The following is a 20382-nucleotide window of genomic DNA, read 5'->3' as shown; positions in this document are numbered from 1 at the left end:
GTGATGGTTAATTTCATGTGTCCATTTGACTGAGCCATGGGGTGATGAGATATTTGGTAAAACATTATTCTGAGTGTGTCTGTGAGGGTGTTTTGGGTGTGATTAACATTTGAATCGGTAGATTGAGTAAAGCAGATTGCCCTCCCTAATGTGGGTGGGCCTCATCCAATTAGTTGAAGGCTTGAATAGAACAAAAAAGGCTGACCTTCTTGCGAGTAAGAAGGAACTTCCCCTTCCTGACAGTCTTGAGCTGGGACATTAGTTTTTTCCTGCCTTCGAACTCAAATTAAACATCTGTTCTTCCTGGGTATTAAGCTGTCAATATTCAAACTGGAAATACATCATTGGGTCCCCTGGTTCTCAGGTCTTCATACTCAAACTGGATTTCAACTAATGGCTCTCCTAGGTCTCCATCTTGCTGACTGCAGATTTTAGGACTTGTTAGCCTCTGTAACCATGTGAGCCAATTCCATATAATGATATCTATCTATCTATCTATCTATCTATCTATCTATCTATCTACCTACCTACCTACCTATCCATCCATCCTGTTGTTCTGTTTCTCTAGAGAACACTAATACATTGTCTAAGCACTTAGTAAACTTTACACGTGTCAATAGATTTTATTTTCACAAAACTGTGTGATGTAACTATAAATACTAACCTCATTTTATAAATAAGGAAACTGTGGCTTAGAGAAATTAAGGACTTCGTCCAATTTCATACAGCTCTCAGATACTGGAGACTAGATTCTGGTAGTACCTTGCACATATTTGACCAGTCAGGTCCTCTTTGGACCACCCTATGCTCAAGGTTACCATTGCGTAAATAACTACAGCATTTTGCACACTACTGTGTTTTATTTGCTTGTTTGTTTGCTTGGTTTCCTTTACATCATTTACTGGACTGTCTTCTCTACTACAATTATTTTCATGCTTATCTAAACCTCTCTCCTAGACCCTGACCTCCTTGAAAGCAAGAACCAAGTCGTACCCACTACCTTTGTCTCCCTCATGCCCACCCTTTTTGTTTTGGGGTGTTTTTTTTTTTTGGTTTTTTTTTTTGCAGTTTACTTGTATAAATATTTTATCTAGTTCACACTGTGCAGAATTGCATTATCATCCACAATGTTGGCACAATAACTGAAACAGAAAGAAGAAAGCTAGGGGAGAAAAAGGGGTTCAGAGTGTGGCCTGACATATTTCTAAGGGTTCTCTCCTTTAGTCCACAAATAATATCAGTTCATTGGTTTTAGGAGAGTAAACTGTGCAGGATGCATTTATTGTTCAGGCGCCTTCGCCAAAAGTGTGATAAAACAGGAGTAAATTCAATAATGAATGTCTGAAATTAAAACCAATTTAACTGTAGTGAAGGATATCTTTTTTATCCATTATCACAAACATCCCAGCTGCTTCTGCTGCAAAAAATTCTTTCAAAAGTTAAGAGACAACTAATGATACCTTACTAATTCCCTCAAAAGCAAAAAAAAAAAAAGGAAAACATGTACCATTCAGCATACAAAAGTTATACATTAAAAGTATATATATAGCTTTCTTAACTGGCCTGCTCATTAAATTTACATTTGGTCATCCTTACTTTTCACCTGTACAGAATTCTTCACGTAAATGTAGGTTACTATTAATTTTTTAAAATTAATCAACACAAAACATTCTTTCTTCTTATTGAAATCTTACCTCAGTTCTCAATCATTGTAAACTTGGATGAACCCACAAAGCAACACAAGCAAAGGTTTGTATAGCTTCTCTTAGTTTGATGAACAGTCAACATACAGACAAACATCACAAATATTAATAAAAACTTGGGCCAACTCATTACATATTTGGCCCCTGAAATGAAAAGTAAATTAGAACTAAGCAATGTATTGCCATAACTTACCTTGTAGCTAAGCTGGTTTTCCTGTATTTATAGAACTTAGACTGGAGACATTACCAATTATCTCTAGAACAAGTGGTTTTAAGGGGAACCTAGTTTTAAACTTTCTCTCATGGCCCATTTATTAACACAATGACTTGCATATGTAGGAACTCACTAAATTATTGCTAATTAGAATGAAATTCAACACTCACCACACTGAATCATAAATGGAATGGCCATGGCTTGTCTTCTTTGATATTGAATAGATTCTAAAGACTTCTCCAAGTCCTCGCTACTTTGGTGTCCAAATTCATTCCAAAACAATGTTAGATTTCTATTACCTAAGAAAAAAAAGGAAACAATACTTTTATTGCAAAGAATAATAAAAGAAAACATCAACAAGATCAAGATGATAAGGAAAAGAAAGTTTGGATATAAACAAATGTACATACAATATTGTCTCAACTATGTAAAAACTAATACATATACAGAAATAAGAGGTAAAAATATTAATGTCGGTTTTTCTCTGAGTATGGGTGAAATTTGTTTTCTGCTTTATACTTTCTTACATTTTCCTAACTATATACAATAAATATGCAGTATCTTTATTAAAAAACTAAACAGTTTTACATATACACACGAGTGTGTATATATATATATGTATGTATATATGCATACATACTCGTACTTTTATTGTTGCAATAAAATATGTTAACAGTTAAAACCTTTTTCTTAAATACTCCTTGGAGGGACAGTACTGATTAAAGGCGACCCTTAAGATTATTGATACAAATATTTATCATCGTGTCTCACAGAGTTACTTTACTTTTATTTTATCTATGGTTCCCTTCCTACCCATCTTTATTGTTTATGCCTTACCCTCGTGCCAGATTCTCTATTCCCTCCTTACTTAGAAATAGCACTTATCAAGAACGACCGTTTAGGAGTCCTCTTTAAGAGGCTGTGTTCTTAGCCTTTGATGCAGCAATTATACTGCTAGGAATCTTCTCCACAAACATATCAAATAATAGCCATATATATTATAGCACTATTTGAATAGCAAACAAACAAAACAAAAAAACAGAAAACAACATAAAAACCTAGAATACAGAATGAATAAATTCCATTTCCAAACAAGGGAACACTAAGCAACCTTTAACATACGTAGTTAGAGCTAAATGTATTGCTGCATCAAGGTATCCAAGACCGTTTTAATTTAATAATAATAATAATAATAATAATAATAATAATAATAAAAGATGGAAAACAGCATACTTAGTATAATCAATTTCTGTTATTTATAAAAAGCATAGACATGTGAACTTTTGATGGACACACTTTTTCCTTAAAAGATACAAAAGAACGTGTTAATAGTGGATACCACTGGAGAAAGGGATTGTGGCTGAGAAAAAGGCAGGGGAAAATACTTCTATTTTCATTTTTTACTTTCTAAACACTGATTATTTTTACATGTGCCTGTATAGCTTTAAAATATTTTTTTTAAAGAATTCACGTTTACCATTCTGTCCCACATGGTAACCACTAGCCACATGTAGCTACTGAGCACTTGAAATGTACCAGATATAGAACAGTTCATCAACATACAAAGTTCAAAGAGTGAGGTTCTAAATATAATCATTGGAAATAAAATATATGAAATAGGACCAGCCATACATCAACCTTAACATATGACTGTGTAATCCATGCTAAATACAAATAAACATCCCTACACCTTATTATTCCTGTTAAAATTTAGGTTCTGAATGCTATGTGCCTTGAAGACCAGCAAGGAAGGGACTCAGCCTTCAACAGGGACTTCATAGTTAGGCTAGGCTGAGAGCAGCCCCCACAAATTCCCAGGTCTCCCACTTTGTATCTTCACAAAAACCCTAACAGCTCTCGACTCAGATTCCCTTTGGATTCTACTTCTTGGGTTTTTCTCAACTCATACTTTTGTATTTTTGCTCTTAGGTCAGCATTTGGTCTTGCTCCAGCCCAGACTCCATTTCTTCGCTGCACACCAAATCCTGATATACTTTTGGTGTCTGGACAGGTCTCATGAAGACTAATTCTCTGATTTCCACATGAACTATTCAGTTCTTATTAAGTCAAAAGAAGAGACACTACAGATTAAAGTCAGGTGGTTTCAAGTGCTGTCTCTGCCACACAATAGCTGTGTAATTGTTGGAAGCCACTAAATTTCCTTATTTATAAAATGAGTGTTTCCAATAATCTACCTAACAGGTTTATCATAAAAAATACATGTGAATGCACATTAAAAACTATAGCACCCTGCAGAAAATTTAAGTTCCTTCTTCATTGTATTTGTCTTCTCTCTAAATATTACTTCCCCCAGAAGACTGTACCTTTCCAAGGAGGACCTGTGCTTTATAACTTTGCATGCCTTCAACACACAATTTAGCATCCTGTGCGTAAAAAGCCCTAAAAAATTGTCGCTGCTACTCTTAACAAAATACCTGATTGATGTGTTGTTTGGGATAAAATGAAGGTGAAAAATGTCTCTTCCTGAAAACATTAGCTAAACACAGTTAACACAACGCAGGTAACTTCTAAGAGTATCAATGGTGAACACCAACACAAACATTTTAAGAATGGTAAAACTACTAGGATGTTAGAAACGTAAGCACACGCTCCTCACGGTGGAGTGATACCTGCTCTGTGATCACACCACTTTTACACTATTTACACATTACATTTTAGTTAACTTTGGGCCTGTTTTCCCCTTTGGGTAGTGAAATCCTGGAAGACAGTGGTGATATTTGGAATCTTGTTTTCAGTAGCTGACACACAGAGCTTAAAGTTTACTTACAGGACTAAATAATGCTAAAGGTTTAATGGCTATCAAAGGCAGAAATTAGAATATTTACTAACCCAAACTTCTAATGACCAGGGCTAACAGAAGATATTATACGATTTAAGGCTAATATCAGAGCAAAGAAATCAATCAGGTTTTTTATTCTGGGGATCAGAAATGGCTTTTCCTAACTGTCAATGGAACTTTGACTTTTTCTTTTCAGCTCAAAGTTAGTCCAACATCCACAACCTACAGTTGTGCATATGGTGTTATTAAAACAAATTTCCACGGAGTGAATTCTGAAAACTAGGTAGATGCTTCAGCAAGCAGATAAACAAGTTGGCCAAGGGAAGGCAGTAGGAGAAAACATATTACATCAGTTTCTATTTTCTTTTATGTATTACTCAGTCCATAGAGACTTACACAGCTACCTTGAAAAAAACATTCCTCGCATAAAGGGAACCCCATCAGGCTATCAGCAGATTTTTTAGCAGGAACTTGCAGGTCAGAAGAGATGGAATGATAGAATCAAAGGGCTGAAAGGAAAAAATGCCAACCAAGAATATTAAACTAGGCAAAGTTGTCCTTCAGAAATGAAGGAGAGATAAAAAATTTCCCAAACATATCTCTGCATTATCCTTGAACTTTCCCGTTTCCCATTATTTTGTTGGTAACTGAGACTGAGAGAGAGAGAAGAAAAAATAAAAGAATTTCCCAAACAAAAGCTGAGGGAGTTCATTACCACTAGACCTGCCTTTCAAGAAATGCTAAAGGGAGTTCTTCAAACTGAAGTGAAAGGACACTGATTAGTAACTTGAAAAGATGAAAACATAAAACTCACTGGTAAAGATAAGTATAAAATCAAATTCAGACTACTCTAATACTGTAATGGTGGTGTATAAATAAGTTTAAAAGACAAAAGTATTAAAAATAAGTATAACTACAATAATTTCTTAATGGATACACATATAAAAATACGTAAACTATAACCAGAAAATATAAAATATGTATGTGGGGGAAGAGAATAAAAAAGTAGAGTTTTATATGCAAAGTTAAGTTGTTATAAGCTTAAAATAGACTGTTATAACTATGTTTTATGTAAGCCTCATGGTAACCACAAAGCAAACTTACCATTGTTACACAAAAGATAAAGAATTTAAAGCATAAGGCTATAGAAAATGATTATATTACAAAGGAAGAGCAGCAAAAGAGGAAGAAACAAAGGAACTACAAAGCAACCAGAAAACAATTAATAAAATGGTGATAGTTAAATCCTTACCTATCAAAAATTACTTCAAATGTAAATGGATTAAATTCTCCAATAAAAAGACATAAAGTGGTTGAAAACAAGACCCAACTATATGTTGTCTACCAGAGATTCACTTCAGTTTTAAGGACACATTTAAACTTAAAGTAAAGGGATGTAGAAAGATATTCCATGCAAATAGAAACCAACAGCTATACTTATATCAGACAAAATACACTTGAAGCCAAGAATGGTAACAAGAGACAAGACTATTCTATAATGATAAAGAGGTCAAGAGGATACAGCAACTGTTACTATATACGTACCCAACATCAGAGCATTTACATATGTTATGCAAATGTTAACAAATCTAAACGCAGAAATATACTGCAATGCAATAATAGTAGGGGACTTCATTATCCCACTTTTAAAAATCATCCAGTGAGAAAATCAAAAGGACATAATGGACTTGAACCACTTTTAAATGAAATGGACCTAACAGACATAAACACAATATTTCATCCAATAGCAGTGGAATACACATTCTTCTCAAATAAGCATGGGATATTTTCCAGGATAGATCACAGGATTGGTCACAAAATAAGTCATAACGAACATCAAGTATCTTTTCTGTCCATAATGTATAAAACTAGAAATCAGTAACAGGAGGAAATTTGGAAAATTCACAAATATATGGAAATTATACAACATACTCCTGAACAATCAATGGATCAAAGAAGAAATCAAAAGAAAACTTAAAAAATATATTCAGATAAATAAAAATGGAAACAGCATACCAAAACTTACTGGATGTAAGAAAAGCAGTTTAAGAAGGAAGTCTACAGTGATAAACACCTCATAAAGAAACAAGAAAGATCTCAAATAAGCAACCTAATTTATATTACAAGGAACTAGAATAAGAAGAACAAACTAACCCAAAGTTAGCAGAAAGAAGAAATTAAGATCAAAGCAGAAATAAATGAAACAGAGATTAGACTAGAAAAATAACAGGAAAGAACAATGAAACTAAGAGCTGCTTTGTGAAAAGATAAAGAAAATTCACAAATGCTTAACTAGGTTAACTAAAAAGAGAAGACTGAAGACTACATAAATAAAATCAGAAATGAAAGAGGAGCCATTACAACTGATACCACTGTAATGCAAAAAATCATAACAGACTACTATGAACAATTAAATGCCCCCAAATTGTTAACCTCCAAGAAATGGGCAAATTCCCAGAAACATACAAACTGCCAAGACTGAATTATAAAGAAATGGAAAATTGGAAAAACCTATAGTTAGTACGGAGATTGGCTCAGCAATTTAAAATCTTCCAACAAAGAAAATTCCAGGAGCTGGTGGTTTCAGTGATGAAGTCTATGAAACTTTTAAAGAAAAATTAATGATATCTGTCTAAACTCTTCAAAAAAAATTGAAGAGGAGGGCAAACTTCCAAACTCACTTCACAAGCTTGGCATTACACTAAAACCAAAACCAAAAAGGACACTACATGAAAAGAAATATGGTGAACATAGATACAAAAACTGTCAACAAAATACAAAAAAACTTAATTCAACAGCATAATAAAAGAATCATACACCATGATTAAACAGGATTTATCCCTGGATGCAAGGATGGTTCAACATAAACAAATCAATACATGTGATAGACCATATTAATAAAGTGAAGAATAGAAATCATATGATCATCTCAAAAGGTACAGAAAGAAAATTTGACCAAATTGAAAATCCTTTCATGATAACTCTCAACAAATTACATAGAAAAGAAACATACTGCAACATAATAAAGGCTACATATGACAAGCCCATAGCTCACATCATACTCTGTAGTGAAAACTTAAAAGCTTTTCTTCAAGATCAGGAACAAGACAAGAAAGCCCATTCTCAACATTTCTAATCAACATAGTACTGAAAGTCTTAGCCAGAACAATTAAGTATGAAAAATAAATAAAGTGCTTTGGAAAGGAAAAAGTAAAATTTTCTCTGCTTGCAGATGACATGTTATATAGGGAAAGCCTAATTGAAGCATTCAGTAAAGTTGCAAGATACAAAATCATCATCCAAAAATCAGTTGCATTTCTATATACTAATAACAAACTATCTGAAAGGAAATTAAGAAAGCAATTGCATCAAATAGAATAGAATGCCTAGGATTAAATTTATCCAAGAAGGTGAAAACCTCTATATTGAAAACTATGAGACACTGATAAAGAAATTGAAGAAGACACAAATAAATGGAAGGATATACTGTGTTCTTGGATTGGAAGAATTAATATTTTTTTAAATTTCCATACAACTCAAAGTAATCTAAAGAGTCAATGCAATCCCCATGAAAATTCCTATGGCATTTTTCAGAGACGTACAAAAAACAATCCTAAAATTTGTATGTAACCACAAAAGACACTGAATAGCCACAGGTATCTTGGGAAAAAAAGAACAAAGCTGGACACATCACACGTCCTGATTTCAAACTATATTACAAAGCTACAGTAATCAAAACAGTATGGTATTTGCATAAAAACAGACACATAATCCAATGGAACAGAATAGAAAGCCCAGAAATAAACCCACACATATACAGTCAACTAATCCTTGACAAGGATGCTGAACACACAATGGGAAAAGGTAGCCTCTTCAGTAAATTGTGTTGGGAAAATTGGATATCTATATTCAAAAGAATGAAATTGGGCCCTATTATTATGCCACTCATAAAAATTAATTTGAAATGGGTTAAAGACTTAAATGTAAGACCTGAAACCATAAAACTCTTAGAAGAAAGCATAGGAAAACCATGCCTTGACATTAGTCTGGAAATGATTTTTGGATATGACACCAAAAAACACCATTAAAAAGAAAAATAAAACCAAAAAAAGTGGTACTATATCAAACTAAAAAGCTTCTGCACAACAAAAGAAACAATCAACAAAACAAAAAGGTAACATACAGGAATGGAGAAAGTATTGGAACCCATATATATGATAAGGGGTTAATATTTAAAATATACAAGGAACTCATACAACTCAACAGCAAAAAAATGATAATAATAATAATCTGATTAATAAATGGACAAGGAACCTGAATAGACAGTTTTCTAATAATATATATAAACGGCCATCATGTACAGGGAAGGTGTTAAACACCATTAATCATCAGGGGAATGCAAATCAAAACCACAGTGAGATATCACCTCCCACCTGTAAGGATGGTTATTATCAAAAACAGAAAAGTGTTGGCAAGGATGCAGAATAAAGGGAAAACTTCTACGCTGTGGGTGGGAATGCAAATTGATACAACCATTATGGAAAATAGTATGTAGATTCATCAAAAAATTAAAAATGGAACTACTATATGATCCAGAAATCCCACTTCTGGGTATGTATCTGAAAGAAATAAAATCAGTATATTGAAAAGATATCTGCACCCCCACGTTCACTGCAGGAGTATTTATAATAGATAAGATACGGAAACAACCTGGCGTCCATTGATGGATGAGTAAAGAAACCGCCCCCTAACACACACACACATTGGAATAGTATTCAGACAAAAAAATTTGTAGATCCTATCATTGAGAGAACATGGATGAACCTGAGGGAACTATGCTAAGTGAAATAAGCCAGACAATGACAAATACCGTATGTATATCACATGTGGAATCTAAAAAAAAAAAAAAAATTACCTTACAGAAACAGAGTAGAATAATGATTGCCAGCAACTATGGGGTACACAGAAGGGGAAATGGGCTGGTTGTCAGAAGGCACAAACTTTCAGTTATAAGATGAATAAGTTCTGGGAATTTCGATGTACGGCATGATGGCTAGTTAATAATACTGTATTGTATACCTGAAATATGCTAAGAGAGTAGATCGTAAGCAGTCTAATCTTCCCACACACGCAAAAAAAGGTAACTATGTGAGGTGATGGATATGTTGATTAATCTGATTGTAGTAGACATTTCACAGTGTGTATCTGTATATTTTAAGTATACGCGACATTTTTGTCAATTATACTCCAATAAAGCTAAAATATTCTTGTCTATCCTAGTCTGGCAAGAAATAGTAAAAGTAATAATAATAATAGTTCATTATATAAGGTTGGCTTTGACTAACAGAGTCAATTATATACCTATGAGTAAATTTAATATATGGATTTAATAACTGATGTTTCTGTTAATGTGTCTTAAGGGTTTTAAAAATTGCCCTTTCATTCAGAAGTCAATTAAGAGCAAAAAAGTGAAATTTCAAAACTTGAAAAAGCACTTGATTTTTTAAATATATCTTAACTATTATTTCTGTCCACTATGAAGAGAGCTATGTAGATAATCCAAATTTTATCAATTCTAAATTATATTATTTTAACATCCTCAAGGTATTCTGATTTAAAAATTCTGTTTATTTCTGTAAACAGAAAATGCTGCAAGCACACATATAATATTTAAAATTACAAAAGAATACGTATCTTGAGACTTTTGTTTGAATAATCAACTAGCTTGTTAAATTAATGTAATAATCAGGAATTAATGTACACAAAATTAAAGTCCTAATTTCTAGAACAAGTACCTGAGAAAAACTGAGAAGTTAATTTGCTACTAGCTATGTACAGAGTACTTAATTCAGAAGATTTCTAATGTTTAAATTTATCTGATTAATTTTTCAGTAGCCTCTTAAAACCGGGGAAAAAAAAAAGTAAAATATTGCAATAACTTACTAAAAATTTGTCAAAAACCAGAAACTAAAAGATCAGTTCACAAAGATTTTGCCTCTGAAAAATTGGAGAAATGTAACATCCTCCTAGATATCAGTTTCATATCTGTTCATAGAATGCACAATGACATCCAGGGAATCAATTAGCCAAGAGGAGAAGCAATACAATTCAGTAATAAACTACTAAAGCAAAGCTCTGATAGGTTCAATTAAAATGAGGAAGCCTAAAACAGTTTATGAAATCAAAGCACCAGGAAAATGGTAAGATAGAGAAGGTATTTAAATCAGGTTCCTTTTCTCCACTTGTTATTTGTTGATTTATTGATGATAGGCATCCTGTCAGGTGTGAGGCAGTATCTCATTGTGGTTTTAATTTGCATTTCTCTGCTGATTAGTGACATTGAGAATCTTTTCATATATCTATTGGCCAAGTGTATGTTCTCTTTGGAGAAATGTCTGTTCAGGTCCTCTGCCCAGTTTTTAATTGGATTGTTTGTTTATTTGGTGTTGAATTGTATGAGTTCTTTATAAATTTTGGATATTAACACCTTATTAGATGTATCATTTGGAAATATCTTCTCCCATTCAGTAGGCTGTCTTTTCGTTTTGTTAGTGGTTTCCATTGCTATGCAAAAACCTTTCAGTTTGATGTAGTCCCATGTGTTTCTTTTTTCTGTTGTTTCCTTTGCCCAAGGAGATAGACCAGAAAAAAATATCACTAAGAACGATGACAGAAAGTTTGCTGCCTGTGTTTTCTTCTAGGAGTTTTATGGGTTGGGGTCTTATATTTAAGTATTTAACCCATTTCAAATTAATTTTTATCAGTGGCATAATACTGGGTCCAATTTCACTATTTTGAATATGGATATCCATTTTTCCAACACCATTTATTGAATAGACTGTCTTTATCCCACTGTATATGCTTGTCTCCTTTGTCATAGATTAAATGACCATACAGTATTCATTGCAGCACTATTTAAGCCAAGATGTGGAAGCAATCCAAGTGCCCATCAATAAACGATTAGATAAAGAAGATGTATGTAATACACACACACACACACACACACACACACACACACACACACACACACAATGGACTATTACTTGGTCATAAAAAGAATGAAATCTTACCATTTGTGACAACATGGATGGCCCTAGGGGCTATTATGCTAACTGAAATAAGTCAGAATTAAGACAAATACCATATGATCTCACTTATATGTGGAATCTAAATAACAAAATAAACAATCAGAATAAAAACAGACTCATAAATACACAGAACAAACTGACGGTTGCCAGACAGGAGAGGGGTTGAGCGGCTGGGTGAAAAATGTGATGGGATTAATAAATACAAACTGGTAGTTACAAAATAGTCATGGGGATGTAAAATACAGCATAGAGAATATAGTCAATAATGCTGTAACTACTATGTATATAGTGCCAAGTGGGTATTAGACTAACTGGGGGGATCACTGCATAAATTACATAAATGTCTAACCACTATATTGTACACCTGAAAGTAATATAAAATAATACTAAATGTCAACTGTATTTGAAATAAACAATTTTTAAAAACAGAACTATGGTTAAAAAAAAAATCAGTTTCCTGCCTTCAGGTAGTTCTGCATCTAAAGAGATTATACTCTTATTTTTAAAGCTCTCCTGAGATAGAAATTACATATTCTTGCTCAGAGGACTGTAAATCATACCTCCACCTCGCTCGAATATTGTCCTGTTTGTCATTACCCTCTCATTCTTAGATAAGCCAGACATTAGACCCTTCCTAAGTTGATCAATGGTGTGATCATTTATCATCTATATTCTCAACAGAATTTCTGGGTTAGGAATGGTTTCAAGTAATATGCCAACTCCCATCAGTTGGTAGTGATGCCATTCTTGAGAAGATCATGAGGCCAATCGCCATTTATCAGAAAGAACTGCCATGATGGGTTAGAGAGTTTGTGCATGTGGGATGAGAGAGGCCCTAAATAATCACTTCCCAAAGTACTCTACTTGAATTGAAGGAAAGAAAGAAAAGCTGTCTTCGGTGGTGGTGAAGCTGCTTACAGCCCCATTCTTTCTCTTGGCTCCAGGGTACGGCAGAGTGGGGTTGGGCCAATCTCACTTTACGGGTACAGTCAATGGCAGAAGTAGGTAGTAACTGCAGTCAGAATGTCTTCCCTTCTCCACTCTACTGTAAGCACAGCAGGTTCCTCAGCAAAATTCCAGGAATCTGTGGAGTTGGTCCAACTTGCTCTAGGCATCAACTTCATTACTTCATCTGGCAATGTAGCATCATTTTCTCTTGTTCCATATCAGTGGTTTCCCATGAAGACCTCTTTGAGCTGGAAAATAATTTCAGAACCACCACCCCCTGGCCTGAAAAAAATATATGATGGCAAAAATAAACTATGAATTTAATAACACTTTTGGATGATTTTACTACCCACAACTACATCTACACATATTTGAAAAGCTGTAGCACTCATATGTATGACGTATACTGCCATTTTAAACAATAACTGGTAACAGGGATTCAATGACTCCTAGCCACACTCTGAGGTCCCTTAGGGCTTCCTGGCTCCCAATTTGGAACGAACCACATTATTCTGTGCAGTGGAGACTAGAAGGAAGAAGTTTAGAGACTTCATAATGACAAACCTTCAGAAGCAAAATTAAGGAAAGTTAGGTATCTTCTGGGTCTTCCCTCAGGAAGCAATAACTTTTACTTTCTCTTTTTAGGTTGTATTTTTATTTAGTCATGATCTTTATCTTTTCCTTTGGATAAACTCCAGTTTTTCTAATTCCATAAAATGTGGAAATCTAAATTAGACATAATAATCTAATCTAAAGCATATTCATAAAGAGTTCTGTGTTATCATGGGCAATAGCCTCATCAATTACCTATGTCTCCCAATACCTGGCACATTTATCCTTCTACTAGGACTCTCCTTACTTTACTCAGATATACAGAGCGCTCACTGACTGAATTATTCTTAAAAGTCAAAGACTCATTTTTTGTTAATACAACTTACATTTAATTTTGATTGTATTGTTTTAAATTCAGCGTCACGGAACACAACTTATCTTCTTTACTAAGGTAAAGAAGCAGACCAATAGAGTTTTGAGGTCTTATTTCTGGTATGACAGTGGAAAATCAAACTGTAAAATGCAAAGTATATTTCATCCCAGAAAAAGAAGAGCACTAGGCTTGTTAGTATTTTATTTGCAGTATTAAGTGAGTGAGATCCTCTCAGGTATTTTAGCAAAAACTTCATTGTAGATGCAAAAAATTTCATGATGATAATACAAGTTCGGTCAGAGAGAAAAGGAAGCATAAGTGTTGTCAATGGTGATAATTTCAATTACCAGGTAAAAGCAGTGTAAGTGGATAAAATCTAAGAATAACTTCTTTAAAATAGAAGTCAAGCCAATGAACTCCTGAACTGTTCTGCTATTTGCCGGGAGCTGGCATTAAGTAACAATTTTAAACAGAATACAAATTTATGCCATATAAATCACTTAGGCAAAATGTTTACATCATTTTAATGTTTTATTTTTATCTCTAATTCTTCTTACATCAAGCTTTTATCAAATGTAATTTGTTTAGCAATATAGAATTCTATTATTGTTTCTGTCAGATAGTAAAATTATCAACATGGGTAACCAAATGGTAGATGAAAGTAAGTTTTTCTTTATAGATGTATTCAAGCAAATAAATGATGAAAATATGATAGAAACAGAATATAAGCTTTGAGAACTCCTAAGGCACCAAAGCATGCATAATTAATTCTTAATGTAATTAAAAGAGGGTCAATCGAACAATATATGCCTCCCCATGGAAGAAAATGCTACTACCTATGAAACATGTTAGGAAAAAAAAAAGCCCACATCTGAATTTGGTCAAGCTGCTGGAGTCTACCAATTTACAGAAAAAGAAACAAAATGGAAGAATCTGTTAAATTACACCCCATAAAGCAAAATATAGGCTGTGAAAACTACGAAACAAACACCCCAGTTTTTCCTACAAACAAATTGCAAGAAAAAACAAGAGAAAGAGAAATATGGGGGTGGGGGGAGAGGAGCGATAAATTATATTATGGCAGGAAATAATTGGAAATATAAGTAAAAAACTAGATACTTTATAAATGTTAAGGAAATAGTAATAATTTTAGGTGTGATATTTATATTGTGGTTACGTTTTTAAACAGTTCTTTCTTTTAGATATGTAAGCTAAAATACATACAGAAACAATTATACAGTGTTTGAAGTTTCCTTCATAATCCAGTTGTGGGGGAATAGGTAGGAATTTGGATGAAACCAGATGCCCAAGAGTTGATAACTACTGAGGTTGGATGATGATTCCATGGGTTTCATTATAATGTTCTCCTTAATTCTGTCTAATTTTGCAATTTCCCGTATATATGTATTAGTTTGCTATGACTGCATTACAAATACCACAGACTTTTAATGGCTTAAACAACAGAAATTTATCTTTTCACAGTTCTGAAGGCTGGAAGTCCAAGATCAAGGTGTTGGTAGGTTTGGCTTTTTCTGAGGTTGCTCTCATTGGCTTGCAGTAGACACCTTTTTTGGTATGTCCTCAAAGTGTTCTTTTCTCCGTGCACACCCATCTCTGGTGTGGCTTCATGTATGCAAATTTCCTCTTCTTATAAAGACACAAGTCAGATTTGATTAGGACCCACCTTAATGGCCTCATTTTAATATAATCACCTCTTTAAAGGCCCTTTCTCCAAACAGTCATATTCTGAGGTACTGGGGTTAGGACTAAAACATAAATTCAGGGAAGACACAATTCACCCCATAACACCATGATTTAAAAATTAAAAATAAAACAAAATTTAATATTGAAAATACAGTATTCTAAAAATAAACTGGAATAAATACATAACATCCATAATGAATTTTAAAAGAGATATAAATTGTATCTCAACCTGTTATCTTCATATAAACTTGTCTCATAGTGTCACCTTTTAATATTTTACATAAGCCTCCTCACTCAATGTATACCCCTAGCAGAAATGTTGTATTACATTTTTCTTATAGTGCCTTTCTTAGATCTTAGATACTCATGTGCATCATAAGGTAAACAAAATTTTGTTGTAAACAGAGAACTATATCTAGTGACAAGAGTGTTATGGACTGAATTTTGGTGTCTCCCCCTAAATTCATGTTGAAAGCTAATTCTCATTGTGATGGTACTTGGAGGTTGAGCCTTTGGCAGGTAATTAGTCATGATGGTAGAACCCTCATGGATGGGATTAGTGCCCTTATAAGAAGAGGCTTACAGAGCTAGCTCACTCTCCACCATGAGAGGACACAAGATGTCAGCCATCTGTAAAAAGGAAGTCGCTCTCACTAGGATGCGACCATGTTGGCACCCTGATCTTAGACTTCCAGCCTCCAGAACTGTGAAAAATAAATTTATGTTGTTGATAAACCACCCAGTCTGCTGTGGTATTTTATGATAGCAACCCAAGCAAAGACATAAAGCTTCATCTATTTTTAAAGGAACTATTCATCAGCAAATATTATCTCACAGATTCAAAATTATATCACAACTGAGAAATTGATATGAGTTAGGTGATAGCATAGTTAAGAAAATTTGTATTTGGTCAATTGTCCTCAGCCAGTATCCCATTTCTACCTCAGTGGAGGTCATCAGTGGAGGGCCAAGTGCTAGATTTCCCTCTCCCGTGCAACAGGAATTCAATGAAATCATAGAGAAAATGGTGGTCAAACTTAACATCTCTGGAAAAATAGCACATTAGTTAGAAGTCAACATTAGAGTCTCAAAAAGGTCCTGACAACCAGAAAGGATGGACATACTAAGGTGATAAAATTTAATAGGAATAAATGCATGATTCTACACTAGAGTCCAAAAACACTTACTGGAAAAATACAAGAGAGGTATGGCTTAACAAGAACACACATTAAAATTTTTATTAAGACTTTTCAATCATGATAGAGACACTGAGGGTCAATAATGCACTTACTGAGTGTTCATATATTAGGCTGCACCAAAAGAATTACAGCTTAAAAGAAGAAAGATGATGATTCAAGGCTGTTTGGATTTCACCTGGAATTTTTGTTTCTAGGTGACATACTTTATAAACTCTAATGTTAAAATGGTGAATACATTTAATGCCATATCAAATGAAAAATAGCAATAGTACTTGAAAATGTTAGGATAACACGAGGTTGGAGAGAGACAGAAAGCTTGTCTTCAAATATCTGAGGGCTGTCATTTGTAAAGGTTTTAGGCCAATCATTCATGGCCCCAAGGGGGAAGAATTCAGTTGGCTTGGCTAATTCCTCCCCATTGTTCAGGAAATACCACTTTTTCAGGGAGGCCTTCTCTGGCCTGTAGACTGTGAGCTCCTGATCACTGGCTTCCACAGCACTCATTCATCTCGGTTGGGCACCAACCTTATTTCTGATTGTCAAATCATATTAGCCCTGCTGGATTGTAAATTCCCGAGAGGGTGGACCATGTCGGATTTGTTAGTCCTATAATACTCTGCATCTAGCACAGGTGAATGAATGAAAGAACACATGAGAAATTGATTTGACTTTAATATAAAAATGTATTTTCTAATACAGTTGTGCAGAGATTTATTGACTGCCTCACGAAATAGCATTTTTTTCTTTTATAAGAGGCCCTTACTCAGGCTTAAAATGGCAGTCCACCTGCTTTGGGCAGGGATAGGGGAGGTGGGCGTTAAACCATGGGGAAAGTGTGACTGGATTAAGTGTATTCAGCCTCCTTGCCAGTCTGAGGCCCTCTGATTTGAGTTCTGCTGGGAAAGGTTATGTTTTTTACATCATAGGTTTCATGTTAGCACATCAACCATATTCTGATCCATTTTGAAAAGTTCAGTAGTAAATTTCTATGTAATTGCTTCTGTTCAAACCCAAATCTCATTTGATGTTTCTATCTTTCCCTTCTCTTCTTTCCCTACTCCAAAAGGCTGATGATTAATATCTCCATTTTACTGTAAGGATGCACAAAGATTCAGAAAACATAGACACAGACAGTAAGGTAAGGTCAGACTCAGACGAGGAAAATATTTCTGAGATTCTTAGCATCAGCGGTGCCAAAAGAAAATTCAAATTTGATAAATGACACAAAGTCATTACCTCTCCATTTCCCTTTCTGCTGATTCAATTTTTACAAGGGCCCAATTTTCCTAAGAAACAGATCAGATTTACAGCAAATACAAAGATTGCATCTTTTATTTATAAGGCAAAAAACCTAGCCGACCTACTTTTCATTACAATTGTGTGCCCTGTAATACTGGCTTTCATAGCGGTAGGCCAGTATTACGTAACTTTGGTTATTTCTGTGGGTATTAATAGGTAAAGACCTTGAAAGTCAATCGCCTCAGCACAGCTCCTGAGACTACCAATTCTGACCTTGATGACTTGATTCAGTTTGATAATGAAGTTTTGGGAAGAAGTTGTGAGAAGTGTGAACACATGCACATGCTCACTACCTTTTTTCCACTCTGACTTCCTTCTAGAAGAACATCTTTTATGACAGCATCCTCTAGGCCAAAATCAATCCATAGACAATTATGGAGTTAGAGAAGCAATATGTTATTAACCAGTAAACATTAAAACACAAATGTGACATTCATTTTGAATCTTATTATATCCATTGAGAAGGATTAGAAAAAAATTAGATAGATAAGATAGGGATAGGGAGTTACATAGAGGCGTGAAAGCTGGCAAGTGATACCCTCCAATTGAGAGTATAATTGTTAGAAGGGAACCCACACACCAGGAAAAGGAGATTCGAGAGGGCTTCCCCCACACCCGACTGAGTATGACTGTCCTAAGTATGAGCTGGATGGCGATCATTTCTGTCATCTTTAAATTTAATGCCTACCTCTTATGAACACTTAATTCCTTTTTCTAAGCGTAAGGAAAACAAGGAAAGGACGATAGAGAAAATATGATGGGAATGGGGGAAGTTCCACAATTTTCAAATGCTTAACATTTTCTTTTCATACCATGTCATGCTGGCATTTAAAGACCAGGGAACAGAAGCTTGATTTTCAGCTCTCTCTGTATATTCTTATGCTTTCTATAGATTTCAGCAAACCCTGCCAAATAATGTGGTCATTCCTACGTTTAGTATGTGGTCATTCCTACGTTTACACATGTCTTTGAGAAGAACATACATGTGACAAATCATGCCTCTGCTAAGCAAAAATTACATGGATGTATTCTGTAGAGCAGTGCTCCTCAAACTTTAATGTACATACAAATGACTTGCAGATCTTGCTAATATGCATATTTCAGTCCAGTAGGTCTGGGGTGGACCTAAGATTCCACATTTCTAACAAGCTCTCAGGTGATGCTACGGCCGCTGGTCCCCAGACCACACTCTTAGATTTTATACCACAACATGCATATCCAGCTTCAGCAGGAAATCTGTGCCCTTAACTTCATTCCAACTTTTTTTTTCCCCCGAGTTCCTACACTCATTCCTGTTTCACTGGTATAAGAAAATTTTAGGACTAAGCAGAGTGGGTATGAAAGAAAAGAAAATACTCTAAAATTACAACCTCAAGTGGAGCAATCATAAGATTTTAAGTTGTCTCAAGGGTAAAGACATAATTTTTGATATGCATGAATTATACATGCTTCATGCAAATCACTGAACAAATACACAGTAGTCTATTTCTTCTGATAAATGAAGCCCTATGTCGGTATAGCTTACAGGAAGTGTAATTAATGCACAGCATACCAGCTCATTGCTCACGTTCCTCTGGAGAATGAGGTGATCTGAATAAGTCAACCTTTCCAGATAACTGAAGTTTTGCTTTTAAAATTTCCAAACATGTATTTGAGTGATTTCTAATCAAAATCTTTCTGGAATTAACATATTCAAGATGTGTTAGATACACAAAGCAAAGCTTAACATATCTGCAACTATCCAGAGCCAACAATGATTATTCTCTGGCATGACAGAAGACTAGCATAGGAGCTGCTCAGGTCCAGGCGCGCGACGTGCTCCTACACAGTGGAGTCTTAGGTGCCTTTTGGGGCTTCTCAGCCCATTTGGGGACACGTCTGCCCCCTCCCTCCAGGATCAGCTGCCACTTCGAAGTGCTCTCCAACTGCCCTCCTCTTATGATTTTTAATCTGCTGATTTATTCTTCGCATAATATTATGGGAAAGATTCTGAGACTGGCTCCCTTCTCATTTCCCTCCTGTTTTTAATGCAGGAGCTCTCTTTCAGGACTTTGGGTTACTAGTTACCTGACGCAGTGCAATAATTCACGCTTAAAGAAATCACACAAGCTGATCCCCCAGAAGCACCTCCTCCTCTGACCATTGAATACTCACTGATCCCGGTGTCCTTACAGTACTGGACCAGGTACTGTCCCATGACTTTTAGCAGATGATTATACTCTTGGACATTGAGAAATTCCTGCTTATTGTGAGACGGTTCCATGATCTCCAAGGGTATATTAACAATTCCAATGACACCTGCACCAAGTCTGGGGGAATAAATACATAGGTAAGTTTTGTGAAATTTAGCTAAGGGAAAAGAAAAAAGCAAACATACCCTGATCTCTTGACATTTTCAGAAATAAATTCCTTCACTTGGTCTAAACCATGCCAAAGTTTAACAAGTTACCTTACAATTGTATTTTGCACATAAATCTACGACGATCCCAGGTGTGTTTGGCC

General features: G+C 34.8%; 1 protein-coding gene across 1 annotated transcript in view; it reads right to left on the bottom strand.

Annotated features, from left to right (window-relative positions):
- Positions 1-20382, bottom strand: part of MORC1 (MORC family CW-type zinc finger 1) — a 114674-nt gene that overhangs the window by 67902 nt on the left and 26390 nt on the right. The window contains exons 7-8 of the mRNA XM_074338653.2: positions 20035-20189; positions 2088-2216 (exon numbers count right to left, since the gene is read on the bottom strand). Coding sequence (XP_074194754.2) covers positions 2088-2216; positions 20035-20189 — 284 coding nt within the window. The remainder of the gene's footprint in view (positions 1-2087; positions 2217-20034; positions 20190-20382) is intronic.

The sequence above is a fragment of the Rhinolophus sinicus genome, chromosome 17 (assembly GCF_057876585.1).
Source record: "Rhinolophus sinicus isolate RSI-liver-muscle chromosome 17, RSI-T2T, whole genome shotgun sequence".
Lineage (NCBI taxonomy): Eukaryota > Metazoa > Chordata > Mammalia > Chiroptera > Rhinolophidae > Rhinolophus > Rhinolophus sinicus.
Note: the sequence above shows the minus strand (reverse complement) of the source record. Positions and strands in the feature narration are given on the sequence as shown.